Below are 14571 nucleotides of genomic sequence, written 5' to 3' on the forward strand. Positions count from 1 at the left end.
CAGAGGGAAACTGACTTTGCTAAGTTAATCTACAGAAGTAACTGACACTGTTATTAACCTCTAGAGATAACCAAGAAAACTGACTGAGGGGAATTGGCAGAAGGCAATTGACAGAGAGGAATTAACCAAGGGAAATTGGCAGAGGGGAATTGACAGAGAGGAACTGACCAATGGAAATTGGCAGAGGGCAATTGATTGAGGAGAACTGACCTTGTCAAGTAAACTACAGAGCCCCACTCCCCTAAACTGAGTATAATTAACGCTAGGTTGCCCAACAAAGTGAGATTAATATACAGAAATAATGGATAGAGTCCAAAGAGGAAACTGATTGAATGTACAGAACTACCCCAAAGGGTGTAGTTACCTTGTAGACCCAGCTAAGAAAGTCTCTAGAGATAATGGACAGATTATAGTTTACCTAGAGAGCTACCTAATGGTGTTATTAACCTCTAGCAATAACCAAGAGAGTCTATGAGGAAACTGAGAGCACAGTTTACTGAGGGAACACCTCTCCCCTGTCTACTGCACTCACAGGGCTACCCAGTGAACCTACGTGGGCAGTAACCATATAATTAACCAACCAAAAGAGGTAATTGAGAGTATAATTAACTGACAGACTACCTCCTTCCCACCACATAGGTGTCTTATAGAGGTGAATGATAGAGTATAGTGAATAGGGGTGTACTGTGAGTTGTCCATTCCTCACCACTCACTTCCCTTGCTTTGACTGACCCTCTTGCCCCCCAACCCATTATGTTCTGATGACTAGATGGGTGTGTACTCCTTGTCATACTTCTGCATTCCTTCATCTGGGAGCAGCACCTCCACTGTGAAGCTGACCTTCTTGGTGTGAACAAAGCTGTAGGTGTTGTCAAACCTCAGGACATCTATGGGGACAGAGACAGACAGAGAGGTGGGCAGGCAAAGGCAGTTACATTCTCCTGAGCTTAGAGAGTTGGGTTCTCCTCCTGACTATGTCTATGGGTCTCAGTTGGACCAACTTCCTCCTACCTGTGTTCTCTTCTCCTTGGGAACTGCCTTCCCCGGATTCCCACCTGGCTCCTGCCCCAGCCCGGCTTAAGCTGCCCCAATGGGGAAAGGCCATAGTGTCTGAGTCCTTGTCATTGTCTTGGCACTTGGCAGCCTGTGTGGTACTGTGAATACCCACAAAGGAGATGCAGTAGAAAGGGCATTTAGTTGGTGTCCTGCCTCTTACTTATTAGCTTTGTGACTGTGAGTAAGTCATTCCCTTCTTTGAACCTCAATTTCCTTCTCTGTAAAATGGAGACAAGATTCCCTTCCCTGACTTTTTCATAGAGTTATTGGGAAGGTGGAATGAAATAATGACTGTGTAAACTTTAGAACATTGAAAACATGTGCTAATATTGTTAACCCCAAGGCAAAGAGTAAGATCAGAGGATCATGGCATTTAGAACAGGAGAAGACATTATGGATCACCTAGTTCAGCTCCCTTCACGACGTAGATGAGGAAACTGAGTCCCAGAGAAGTTAATGGCTTCTCAAGGTCACACAGGGAGTAAATGACAGAGCTGGGATATGAACCCAATTTCTCTGATTCCAAATCACTACACCAAACTGCCCTGCTGAATGCAGGGATTCTGTCCCCTTAGAGTATGATGAAGGATGGGCCTGCTGCTGCCATAGTCATCTGTATGGAGAGATGGGTAAGTAGAGGTGGGTTTGGGGAAGGGGTGTGTGTATGTCTGTGGGGCGGGGGAGAGGGGAGGAGAGGTCCTGAGAGGGCGGAGGAGGGAGGTAGAAAACGAGACTTACACACGCCAGGCTCAGTGCAGGTGAGGCTCCCATCCTCAGGGACCATGTGTGCATTATATCTCTGGCTGGCAAGCACCTCCGTCATCTCCCCAGCTTTCTGTCGCTCCCCCATCTTGGTCTTCAGGAATATCCCAAAGCCTACATCTGCCCCATCTGACATGAACTGCCATCTGTAATGGAGCCAAGAGCCTCGTTGTACACCCACATCTGTGGAAGTGTGCCAGGAGCCTTGGGCCGGGAGAGGCAGGTCCCTTACCTGAGAACGCAGCCAGGGAAGAGGATCTCATACTCCAACTGGTGAGAGGAGCCCCTGCTGATCTGCACCGAGTGCTCATACTGGGTCTTTACCTGGTCTCGCACGTACATGGATTTGGGGATCTCGCCTCCGTAGTTGATCTGGAAGAGAGTCTAGGGTGAACAAGGACATTGCTGCTACCCTCCTCCATTTTCCTCTCCCCTTCTCTGTGCCTTCCTGCCCCAGCCTGGCCCAGGGCACTATACCTTGGTTACACACTTTGGGTTCCCATCAGGGTCAGTCAATGTTCCCCCAAATTGTGCAGGCAGCTCCTCAGGGCTGATGAGTTTCAGCAAACCTTCCTTCCAGTTGGCTGGGGGAGGGGGGAAGGAGAGGGACAGTGGGTTATCAGGTGTGAGAAGCTGTTCACACTTTGTGGCTGTCCTCTCTTAGCTCTGCAGTTAACTACTCTGTAGAGTACCTGGGGAGGTTTTCTGTCCTGTTCCTGCCCTTTTGGTTAACCGGCAAGGTCACTATACTAGGCTAGGGAGCTTTCTGTACTCTGCCATGCATCTCTGCCTTTCACTCCTCCTGGTCAGCTCCTACCAGGAAGGAATCCGGCCATGCCTACAGAAGCAGCGATCACAACACGTCACATCTATGTGGCATTTCCCATTTAGCAACCTGTGATGTACGGAGGAAGAAACTGAGGCTCAGAAGATTTTGTGGCATGTTCACAAGGAAATGTTGCAGCCAGGAGTAACCAAGTTCTTTCCCTTTATTATTATTTTTTAAAATCACGCTTGAATTACTGATCACTTACCAGCTGCGTGACCAGATGTGTGTTACTTAACCTTTTTGGAATGAGAAGGTTGGATTAGACTTGCAGGGGTGGGAAACCTGCTGCCTTGAGGCCACATGTGGCCCTCTAGGTCCTCAAGTGTGGCCCTTTGGCTCTAAACCCACACGTGGCCCTCTAGGACCTCAAGTGTGGCCCTTTGACTGAATCGAGGGCCACATGTGGCCTCGAGGCCGCAGGTTCCCCATCCTGGATTAGAGAATCTCTAAGGTCCAGATCCTGGGATCCTCTGAATATTTTCTCCTCCTCCCCTTCATCCTCAGCCCAGTTTGTTTTTGGAAGCAGTAGGAGGCTGTCTGAGCCCAGATACATCGTGTAGCTACCTAGCAACCAAAAGAAACCAGGTTGGACCACTGGAGGAGAAGAGATGGGGACTTAATTGCAACAGAGGAAAGCCAGAGGTAAGGAATGAAGAGCTGATGATGTCTCTAGGTTCACTATACTTTGTCAATTAGTTCTATGGGATCAACTTTATCCTTTTGGATATCATTAACTACGTTTTATAAACTGGCTTTGTGACTGCACTGGCTACTAAAGTGAAATTTAAAAGGGATAAAGGGGTTCCAAAAATCATTTTCACAAGAACAGGATGGGAAAGGAATGGCTAGATGTTCATTTGAAAAAGATTTTCAGAGGTTTCAGAGGTTTCAGAGGACCGCAAGCTCCACAAGAATTAACAATGCAATATAACAGCTGCAAAAGCTAATGACATCTTAGACTCCATGAAGAGAGGTACAGAGTCCAGGAAAGACTAGGAAGGAGATGGCCCTTCTGGACTCTGGGCTGGGCAGAGCCCATCTGGAGTGCTGGGTCCAATTCCGGGTGCCAAAATTTAGGAGGGTCATTGACAAACTGGATAGGGTCCAGAGGAGGACAGCCAGAGTGGGGAAGGGTCTTGAGTCCATGGCATATGAGGATGGAGTGAAGGAACTGGGGATGCTTAGCCTATGCAAGAGACGACTTCAAGGGATGTGAGAGCCATCTTCAGGTCTGTGAAGGGTTGTCATGTGGAGGAGGGATGAGCTTTGGTCTGCTTGGCCCCAGAAGACAGAACAAAGAGCCATGGGTGGAAGTTACCCTGGGATAAATTTAGGCCTGTTGTCAGGACAAACTTCCTAACAATGAAAGGCATCCAGAATTGGGTTCCTTGGGTGATATTTCCCTCATGGTATATGTGTGTGTGTGTGTGTGTGTGTGTGTGTGTGTGTGTGTGTGTGTTCAAACAAAAGCTAGAACACCATTGGAAGAGATGCTTCTCTATGCATGGTTTGGACTCAAATGCCCCTGGGGCCCCTTTCCACTCTGAGATTGTGGGATGCTGGGACAGGGGTGTCTTTGGGTTCTGGATGCCTCACTGAGTTTGGCTGCAGGGTCACTCACCTCAGCAAGCTTGGTGGTGTCACCACCCTCTGTCGGGTCTCTCTCTAGGGTTACTACACGTTGTAGGGTATTTCTGCAGGTGCCCGGTGCCCTATCTGAGGGGTCCTATCTGAAGTTACTGCTCAAGGCTAACTCTTGATCGGTCCATTGTAGGTTAACTATAACCTCATGTTTTGGAGGGAATTCAGCTTCTCCAACTTGACTTGTGGGCTTGCAAAGGACCTGCGATGGTGGAGATTTGCTATGAGACATGCCTGCCCTTCATGGAGCCCAAAGTTTTGGGGGGGAAGTAATTCTTTGTCCAGTTCTTGGGCAGGCCCATTGGTGACGGGACTTGGGGGAGGAGGAGAAGGGAGAGGAGAAGGAAGAGGAGGAGTAGGAGGAAAATGAGGAAGAGGAAGAGAAGGAGGAGAATGAAGAAAAGGAAGAGGAAGAAGAGGGGAAAAGAAGGAGAAGGAGGAGGAGATTGAAGAGGATAAGGATCCAGATTGGTGGAAGGTAAAGCTACTCACTTCCCAGTACGACAATCTTCCTGCGAGTGTCTTCGCTCAGGAAGGGCTTCATGAGATTGTAGCCCACGGGGAATAGTTTGGTGGCTAGAAAGAGAAATGTGGAGAGACTGGATGAGAAGTTCTGCAGCTCCAGCCCTGAAGAGAGCACAGTGGCAAACCTGGACAGCTCCAGTCAAGCAAAAGTAATTAAAAACCAATTGTCTGTGGCCCCTGGGCTGGGTCCTGGAGGAGACATAAAATTGGGAAAAGAGACCATCGCTGCCCTCTTGGAACTTAGAGTTTAACAGAGGAACAATGGTCTTTATTGAAGCCAGTCTTGGGCTAGGTGTCCTGGGGATTGAAGAGGAGTTGACAGTGCTCTCCCTCAAGGAGCTGACAGTCTAGTTGTGTGAGATGGGACTAACATATGGAAAACAATAGGAGGATGATACAGGATAGTGCTAAAGAGAGTGATATTGACTCTTAGGCAGACTGACTTGTTGTAGCAAGCACTGGATTTGGAGGCAGGAAAGGTTCACACCCTGCCTCTGACACCTGCTAGCTTTGTGACCTTGAGCAAGTCATTTAACCACTGTCTGCCTGTTTCTTCATCTTTAAAATGTTGATAATAATAGCACCTAATTATGTCTCGGGGTTGTTGTGAGGATAAAATGAGATATTTGTAAAGCACTTTGCAAACTTTAAAGTGCTATATAAAAGCTACTTTTACTATGATGATGATGATGATGATGTCATACTAGTCACCTTCATGTACTAGACTTCTCTGTCCCCACTGTTCTGGTCCTGATCTCTTCCACTTGTCTGGACCTTTGTCCAGGCCATTCTGCAATAGACTTCTCCCACATTTCCATCTGTTGATATACACCCCTTCTTTCAAGACCTAGTTCAAGTGACACCTTCCCCATGAAGTCCTCCCTCAGACACCTGGATGAGTATTCCCTTCCCTAATATCTCACAGCCCCTGCGGCCTTTCCTGATCCCCCAGCCCCCAGCCCCTGGCACCTCCCCCACTGAAATCACCTTACTTATATTTTGTATCTGCTTTTATTTGTTCATGTTGTTTCCCTTGATAAACCGTAAATGCCATGAAGGCAGGGACTGGTTCATTTTTGTCACAGTTACCCTGGTGCCTCACACAGTGCCTGGCACAAAGTAGGCGCTCAGTTGAAGTGAATTATGGGATCACAGAATTTGAGAGATGGAAGGGTCCATTTTTTGGATCCAATCCATCAAAGAAAGGAATCCCCACTATACCATGCCCAGTGCCCAGTGGTCCTCGCCACCCTCAGGGCAGACCATTCTACTTTGTCACAGCTCTCATTGTCTGGAACTTTTCCCTGACCTGGAGCCTAATTCTGCCTCTCTATATCCCCCCTTAGAAAATTGAATCAAGGCTTGACTTTTGGGATTTTTCAGAGGAGGAAACTATGGTAAAAGTGACTTGCCCAGGGTCATCACGCTAGCAAGTGATGGAACCTAGACTCGAACCCAGATCTTGTAGTTCTGCGGCTGCCTTACAAAGCAACATTTCCATGACAGCCTATGTTTAAGTGTGTGTGTGTGTGTGTGTGTGTGTGTGTGTGTGTGTGTGTGTGCCCAGCCATGGAGAGAGTTGGTAACTAACTTGCTTGTGGTCTGCAAACACTATCAACCAGCAAGTGTTTATTAAACGTCTGCTACGTGCCATGGCTTGGGCTTGGCGCTGGGGCCAGAAAGACATAGCAGAGATGATTGTGCCAGTGTCTCTGGAGGCAGCAGTATTGGCCCTTGGCTCAGGCAGAGATGGTGTGGGCACTGCTGGCGGCACCCCAGCCCTCTGCCACAGGCACACGGGGTGGATGTCTCTGAGGGCAGGGTGTGATCACACTTACCCTTTATAATGAGCATGAACTTGAGCCTCTCAGGGTAGTTCTCTTCCAGAAGACTGAAGAACTATGGAGCCAGGGAAGTTCCAGTTAGACCCTGTGGAGCCCTCCCCCTGGGCCCCTGCTCACACCTGGTCCCCTTCACTCCATCCCTGCCCGCTCAGAAGCTCCAGAAAGCCGAATCCGGGCATCTTGGAGGGCAAACCCTTCCACCTCCTGGGCGCTCCCCCTTCCCCATAGCCGGCCCTCTCTGGGTGTGGCCCGGGAGACCCCTCTTCCAAAACCCTCCCTATCCCAGACTGCACCTCTTGTGTGCCAGGCACTGTGTTAAGTGCTTTCCAAACCTCATCTCACTGACCCACCTCCTGGTACGTCTCCACCAAGGGCTTCCAGAAGTGCTTCAGGCCCAGCCCTTCACAGTCAAAGATCATCACGATGGTCTCAATCTTCTTCCCAAGCTGCGGGGAAAAGGGGGGGGCTGATGAGCTCCTAGGAGGGGCTCCACCAGGTGGGGTACTGGGGGGAGTCAGAGAGGTAGGAAAGAGCCTTCCAGGCAGAGGGGAGGGGCTCAGCTGGTGGGAGGGGCCTTAGAACAGGGGATGGCAGAGCTGGGAGGAACTTGAAAGACCACTTGGTCCAATTCTCTTCATTTTATGAAGAAGTAGGCTGATATACATATATATATAGATATATAGATATATATCTATATATACACACACACATATATATGTATGTATATATATATGCATATACAGAGAGTGAGAGACAGAGACAGAGAAAGATATATATATATATAGAGAGAGAGAGAGGAGAGACGGGTAGTGTTTGCCGCAGGTTCCAGAGAGTCAACGGCCCCGACTGAGCCCACAGCCCCCTTTCTCACCCCTCCCCCAGGGTCCTGGCCACTGTTAGCACCCTGCCTCTCCCCGGACCCCTGGCCCTCACGTTCCCTCCCTTCTCCTGGATGGTGTTGACCTCCACAGCTGTCCTGCGAAGCTGCTGCCCCTCCCAGGCCCCACTCTCCGCCTCCATCCTCACCTTCTCAGTCTGCAGGTCGCACTCGCGTAAGATGCGCTCGCAGTCTCGCATCTTGGCCTTGAGAAAGTCCTGCTTGGTCACGGAGAAGAGGAGCCCTTTGGGGTCCAGGGGGCCAATGATGTCGTACCAGATGGGGCAGCCGTCCCGGTCATAGCCGCAGAGGCCCCCAGGCATGTACTGCTGGATCACCTGAGCAGGGACAGACACCAGGCAGGGCAGGCCCCGGGTCAGAAGTGGTGGTGCTTAGCAGGTGCACCTGGGTTCCAACCCTGGCCTTGCTGTGTGACCCCAGGCAAATCGCTTCCCCTCTCTGGACTTTCCCTTTTCCCTGCTGTAAAATGAGAGGTCGGGAACTGATCTCCGAAGTCGCTTCTGACTCTAAATTTATGATCCTTCTCTGGGCCTCAGTTTCCTCCTCTGTAAAACAAGGAGGTTGGACTCAATGCCGTCTGAGGGCCCTTCTAGCTCCCATGCAGCAGACTGCGGGTGTGGCTAGATTAGGTACATTGGGGGGCCCTGGTGGCCTGTGTTCTCCTTCATGTGGGTATTCTCCCAAGGATAGAGATCACATAACTCAGCCGTGTATACAGTAGGTGCTCCATAATGGCACCTCACACTTCTCTAGCCTTCTACAGGGCCCAAAGGGATTTCCTCGACAGTGTAAACTAGTGCCAGCATCCCCATCCCCATTCCACAGTTGAGGACAGAGGCTCAGAGACATGGAAAGCCTTGCCTATGGTAAGTGTTTGGATTCAAACCCAGGTCTTCTGCCTTTGAGCTCAGAATGCTTTTAACTCCATTCTACTTCTATATATACATATATATGTCATATTTTATTTTCTTCCCAATTACATGTTAAAGCCATTTTTTAACATTTAAAAAAAAGTTTTGAGCTCAGGGCAGCTAGATGGCACAGTGGATAGAGCACCAGCCCTGGAGTCAGGAGGACATGAGTTCAAATCCAGACTTAAACACACTAGCTGTGTGACCCCGGGCAAGTCACTAAACCCCAACTGCCTCACAATTTAAAAAAAAAAAGTTCTGAGTTCCAAATTCTATCCCTTCCTCCCTTCTCCTCCCCTCTCCCTGAGACAGCAGGCAATCTGATACAGTTTATACATGTGCAATCATGTAAGACATACCATTATTTTGGGTTGCCTAACAGATATTTGTTGGGTGAATGAGTGAATGCATGAACAAATTTTGCCTGCTTCGGAAAAAGAACTATGGAGTCATACTATTTGCTGTCTCTGGTTTTGTTTTGTTTCTTCTTTCTTGTGGTCCCTCCCATTAGTTCTAATCCTTCTTTACAACATGACTAATGTGAAAATATGTTTAATATAAATGTATATGTAGAGCCTATATCAGATTGCACGCCATCTTAGGGTGCGGGGAGGGAAAAGAGGGGGAGAAAATTTGGAACTCAAAATTTTATGAAAGTGAATGTTGAAAACTAAAAATAAATAAACAGATTAAAAAATAAAGTTCTTTCCAAGAATCTGAAAACAAAAAATTGCCTGCTTCGGCGGTCCTGCCCCCTGCTTCCACAGGCACCCTGGGATTCAGGGACTGCTTGGGCAGTATTGCTTGAGCCTCACCTCCGGGGGTTGCCAGTCGAGGATGTGATCGATGTCCATGTTCTTCCGGAACTCCACATACTGCACAGAGATAACAGGCAGTGCCTGTGAGGCCGGGCCAGGCTGAGAGAAGCTTGGGAAGGGGGAGTGGGGATCCCTCTGTCTATTAGCCCAAGATACCAAGAACTGGAAGGACATGGACAGGCGTGGGCAGCTCACTCTAGAGCCGGTCACGGCACAGTTGGGGGAGAGGGGAGACTCACCTTGCGGACCATGGCTTCTGACTTCTGCAGGTCAAAGTTTCGAGCTGAGGGAGGGATACGCAAAGACAAGAGGAGAAGAAAACAGTCGTCATCAGAGTAGGTCGCAGAGACAGTGTGGTGTAGAGGGTAGAGAACCAGCCTCATTCCATACAGGCTGTGTGACCCTGAACAAGCCACAACCTCTCAGGGCTCTCAGACAAGCCTCTGAGACCAAAAGGGGCAGAGAAGGTCCATTGATAGAGGGAATGTCTTCACCAGGAAGATATTGAAATGATGCTAGTGAAATCCCAGGTCCCCCATTCCTGTCGCCCTATCCCAAGCAGTGGCATCATGGAGCACCTTACAATTTACGAAGCACTTTGGCCATTATAGCTGACATTTCCAGGCCATTTTAAGGGTGAGAAATACCTTCCCTCACAACTCTGAAATTGGGATGCAAGAATCTGATCCCTCTTTTACAGATGGGAAAACTGAGTCTCAGAGAAGCACAGTAACTTAGCCAGGGTCATATGGCTAGTAAGCTAGGATTCAGACCCAGGGCTCTCTTGGCTCTAGTTCCAGCACTGGAATTTCTGGTCCCCTAAATTACCCCTCGACATACTCTCTGCAGATGTTCTTGTTTGGGCCTCACCGGACACCTTGTGAATAAGCTTGGTGTAAATATTCTCCTGTGCATTTTTACAGGTGCCAAAATCGAGGCTCATAGGACTTAGAAGGGAAAGGCGGCCATAGCCCCCTAGACACAAAGCTGGAAGGCTCTCGGAGGATGGCCAGTCCAGTCCCCTCATTGCAAAGGTGAAGAAGCATGAGGCTAAGGAGCTGTGACTTGCCCAAGGTGACCTGGGTCCTAGGCGTGGGGAACCTGCAACCTCAAAATGTCTGGGGTGATTAGGGATCATTATCATTTACAATAAATATGGCCCCTCTGCCTTGGCCCCTTTCATCCTCATCCTCATCCCCATGATTATTGTCATTGTTATGACCATCAGGGCCAGGCGACCATCACATGGCAGTATGGACTTCACTGCTGTCCAAATGCTCGGGCTCCATGTTGCCAACATTCCACTACAGCGCCCTCTGGTGAACGTATCATGATCCCGCTACTCCCCTAACTTCCCTTCTCACCTCGGAGCCAACGCAGGAAAAAATAATCGTCAGGGTTGGGTACATTGGGCAGTATGTCCTGGACGTTTTCCCGGAACTGTGGAGAGAGATAGGCGGGTCAGGCTCTTTCCCCCCCAAGCCGGGCTCCCCTTGGGTCCGGTCGCATCCAGTCCTGGGGACCGAGGGTCTCTTAACTGCCCAATCCAATGGCGTTTTCTCCATCCTTATCCTTCTGGACCTCTCTGCAGCTCTTGACACTGGCTGTCCATCACTCTCTTCTCCTCCTGGAGACTTACCTTCTCTTTCCTCTCCGGATGACTGAAAGTCATGCACGTGTCTCTTACAAAAACTGTCATATCTGCACACATAAACAACTTGGAAACATAATTTTCTTAACATCCCCCACATGAGGAATTTCGGTGGGTTTCAAACTCACTGGATTTGTTAAAAATATTAAAAAGCAACCCTTTCCAATTAAGTAATTTTTTTTTATTTTAGGACTAGGTTTCCCTATCTGGCCCAAGCTGAAAGTACAGGGGATGTTCATAGGTCTAGTCCACTATTGATCGATTTGTATGGGAACTTTGACCCGGTCCGTTTCTGACCTAGGGCTTCTAGCCCCATTTTAGGCAGCCTGGAAGCCCTCAGTGCTGGTGGCTTACCATACTGATCACAGGTTTAGTGTGAACACCCAACCAGCTCAGCCCACTGTAACTCGGAACTCTGGAGTTCAACACACCCTCCTCAACCTTCCTAGGAGGTGAGATTACAGTACTATACCACCTCTTCCCATTACTCAGTAAGAATCAACTGATTAACATCAGGGAAGAAGGGAATGGACTGAGTAAACTTCATCAAAAACCTTTACATGGTTGGTGGATAGGAACTGAAAAATGAGTATCAGGATTTAGCCAACCTGGCCAACAATACAGTTCTTCCATTTGGACCACTTAGCACAGTGCCTGGCACACAGTAGTTGTTTCATAAATGTTTATTAAGCGGCTGATTGACAGCTTTGAGAAATATCCTCATCAACCATGACAGCCATTAAGACCAGTTATTGGAAGAAACTGAATTTAGAACCAAATGACCCTGAAATCACTAATCACAAAGTGAGGGTAGGGGTTTGGGTGGGGGAAGGGAGCAAACATTTATTAAGTGCCTACTGTGTGCCGGGCACTGTTCTAAGCGCTTTACAAATATCCCTTTACAAATATCATTTAATAGAGTATTAAGCCAGGGATGGGGAACCTGTGGTCTTGAGGCCACATGTGGCCCTGTAGGTCCTCAGCTAAATGACTGAATCTAAACTTCACAGAACAAAAATGCTGCAGGTTCCCCACCCCTGATAAGCCAAGATTTTTAAAATATTGAAGACATATTCGATTACACTGCCATAGCTAAAAATATTGTTACCAATGATAATGTTTTGGGGAGAACAAAAAGGTTTTTTGTACCATTAGTAAATAAAAATTTCTAAAATGTAATTTCATTTTTATCTCAATATTTTTAATTTCTATTTTTTGTAAGTTATGACGTTACCAACTATTGCTATAGGAGTACATCAGTACAATTTGTGAAGGAGTAAATATACATATGTTGAGGTATAAAAAAGTTTTATTTTTTCGCTAAGGGTGTGCTATCAAAAACGTTTGGAGACCACTGGTCTAATGAAGGGAGTGTCAACTTCATTTCTGGAAGGCCTCGATCAAATCCCACTTCCTAGGCAAATTATTTAATCTCTCTGAGTTTCAGTTGACCAATCTGGAAAAAGGGGTAGTTCCTGACTCACAGGATTATTTCCAGGCTCAGACGAGATCCTGTAGGTAAGGTCAGATAGGATTATAAGGGAAATCCCACTGGGGCTCCCTCCTCAGAACTTTCCTTTGGTTTTCCTCGTGCATCGACTTCATCCACCTGATGCTATGATGGGGTACACAGGTGGGGACCAATCCCATCTGATGTTTAAATCCAGACTCAAGTTTCTACCGAGTTTTATTGTCCCAAAGTACTTGCCCGACTTTATCTCAAGTTTAATTGTCCTTCTTTCTGGAGGAGAGAAATTTAGAGGTGCCTGGGGTTACACAACCTGGTAAATGTTGCCAAGACTCCACCCACTTTGTCTCTGCCTTATCTCCTCTACCAGACTGGAAGAGCCCTGAGGACAGGTCTCTGTAGTTGATATCTTTGCCTCACTCCCTGGACATTTCCCATCAGTGCCTACTTAGGCCCTGCACATAGCAGATAGCTAATATTTGTTGAGTGGATGTCAACTCAGTGCAGCCGTCCCCGGGGATGGACCCAGGCCCTGAAGGACAGGAATATCAGAGCCTGCCCCTAGCATTGCTTCTCAGATCACTCTCCTGGGGTCTCCTAGCTCACCCAGGGTGTCCTCCCCTCCCCAAGCCTTTTTTTCCTTCTATCTGCCTGCCCTCCCCACACTCAGCTCCCGATGGAGTAGCAGGACCCAACGACTATCCACTGGGCCTGGGCCAGCAGGGTCAAAAGACACGGGTAACACCACTCACCAGCAGGGACTTGTTAATAGGAGAAAAAAAAGAGGAGAGAGACCTTTTGTTTTGAGCAAACAAACACTCAAACAACCTTCCCCAGAATACATACTCCTCAACCCCCCAATCAAGTCAAAGAGCCGAATAGGGGTTGCTGCTTTCTCTATTTACAGACTCTTGTATGTCCCTAGTTCTGTGTCGCTTCCCTGATTAGGATGTGAGCTCTGAGGGCAGGTACTGTGTTCCCCTCCCACCCCCAGCTTTTTTTTTAGTACATCCCCAATGCTTAGCATAGTGCTCGGCATGTAGTAAATGTTTAACAAATGATTTGTAGTTGATTCTTAAAAGCCTGCTTCATTCAGGACCCTGGGCTTAGCTCTGCTGAGAAGATAAACCAAGGCCCACTACCCGAATTCTAATCCAACCTCAGGCACTTCCTAGCTGTTTGACTCTGGGCTAGTTGCTTCACCGCTGGCTGCCTCAGTTTCCTCATCTGTAAAATGGGAAGATTTTGGGGGGCCCATTCCAGCTCTAAATCATAAGGTAAGGCAGGGGTTATTATCCCCATCTTACAGATGAGAAAACTGAGGTCTTGAGAGGGCAAATGGCCTGTCCAAGGTCACAGAGCTATAGGAACTCAAATCCAGGTCTTCTGTCCATAGGCCTGGAGTGTCCGCCTCTCCCCTTACCCCCAGTATCACCTGGAATGGCCTATCACCCTTCTCAGGGAAGTGAACAGGGCCCCTGAGTAGGGAGAAGGAGCTCTCTCACCTTGGCCAGGGCCTCTGCCTGCTTGGGGCTCAGGTCCCCAACTCGCCCACTCATGATGATCAGTGGTCTGTTCTCCTGTGCCTTCCAGGAGGATGCCAGGCCCGATTTGGGCCAACCCAGGGCAGCCCAGCTTTTTGCCAGGCACTCCTGGGCCAGCCTCCAAGCCCGGCCCCTTCCTTGGCTCAGTGCCCCTGCTGCTTCTTACATAATTGAGATTAAGTCTGGATCCTCCTCCCCTCCCCCCCAACTCCATACCACCCCCCCGGCTGGGCCCTCAAGCAAATGTGAGTGAGGGAGCCCAGGTTCAAGGCCATGGCCCAGCCAGATGGGCCAGGAGGGTCGAGGATGTCCATCTTCAGAGTGGAACGTTGCGTTGGGAACAGGGAATCCATGTTACTCTGGGCTGGCTGAGGTTTGCCTACCGAGCCCAAGAGGAATCAGCTAGCCTGGGGTCCTGGGCCAGGCCTGGCTTAGGGCCCTCGACTGGAATGAAACAAGACACTGTGCCCTTTAACAAAAGGAGATTTACTGAACAAGAGCCTGGAAAGGACACATCCAGGGGACGAAGCTAAAGCACCAGGCCAGCTTTTAGCAGAAGATTAGCCTAGGCCGGGGGTCAGAGACCTCAGTCATTGTTGCTCCTACCTCCCACACCTGGTCATC

At 48.7% G+C, this 14571-nt stretch overlaps 1 protein-coding gene across 1 annotated transcript; it reads right to left on the reverse strand.

Annotated features, from left to right (window-relative positions):
• Window positions 1-6: 6 nt before the first annotated feature.
• LOC114043034 (SEC14-like protein 3) lies at window positions 7-14011 on the reverse strand. Its single transcript, XM_027861869.1, has 12 exons — window positions 13909-14011; window positions 10649-10724; window positions 9524-9567; window positions 9282-9341; window positions 7684-7872; window positions 7008-7103; window positions 6652-6712; window positions 4781-4864; window positions 2296-2402; window positions 2051-2190; window positions 1795-1964; window positions 7-887 (listed from the first exon to the last, which is right to left on the reverse strand). The coding sequence occupies exons 1-12, from the start codon at window positions 13960-13962 to the stop codon at window positions 766-768; spliced, it is 1203 nt and encodes a 400-aa protein (XP_027717670.1). The 5' UTR covers window positions 13963-14011; the 3' UTR covers window positions 7-765.
• Between the last annotated feature and the right edge of the window lie 560 nt (window positions 14012-14571).

This window comes from Vombatus ursinus, unplaced genomic scaffold, assembly GCF_900497805.2.
Source record: "Vombatus ursinus unplaced genomic scaffold, bare-nosed wombat genome assembly UNPS02001287.1, whole genome shotgun sequence".
NCBI lineage: Eukaryota > Metazoa > Chordata > Mammalia > Diprotodontia > Vombatidae > Vombatus > Vombatus ursinus.

Excerpts from the sequence above, each read along its gene's own strand:
- LOC114043034 (XM_027861869.1), bottom strand. The coding sequence starts at position 13,962 with ATGAGTGGGCGAGTTGGGGACCTGAGCCCCAAGCAGGCAGAGGCCCTG. Across the intron at positions 9,568-10,648 it reads TTTCCTGCGTTGGCTCCGAG|CTCGAAACTTTGACCTGCAG; the intron begins GTGAGAAGGGAA and ends TCCCTCCCTCAG. Across the intron at positions 1,965-2,050 it reads TTCCCTGGCTGCGTTCTCAG|ATGGCAGTTCATGTCAGATG; the intron begins GTAAGGGACCTG and ends GCTCCATTACAG.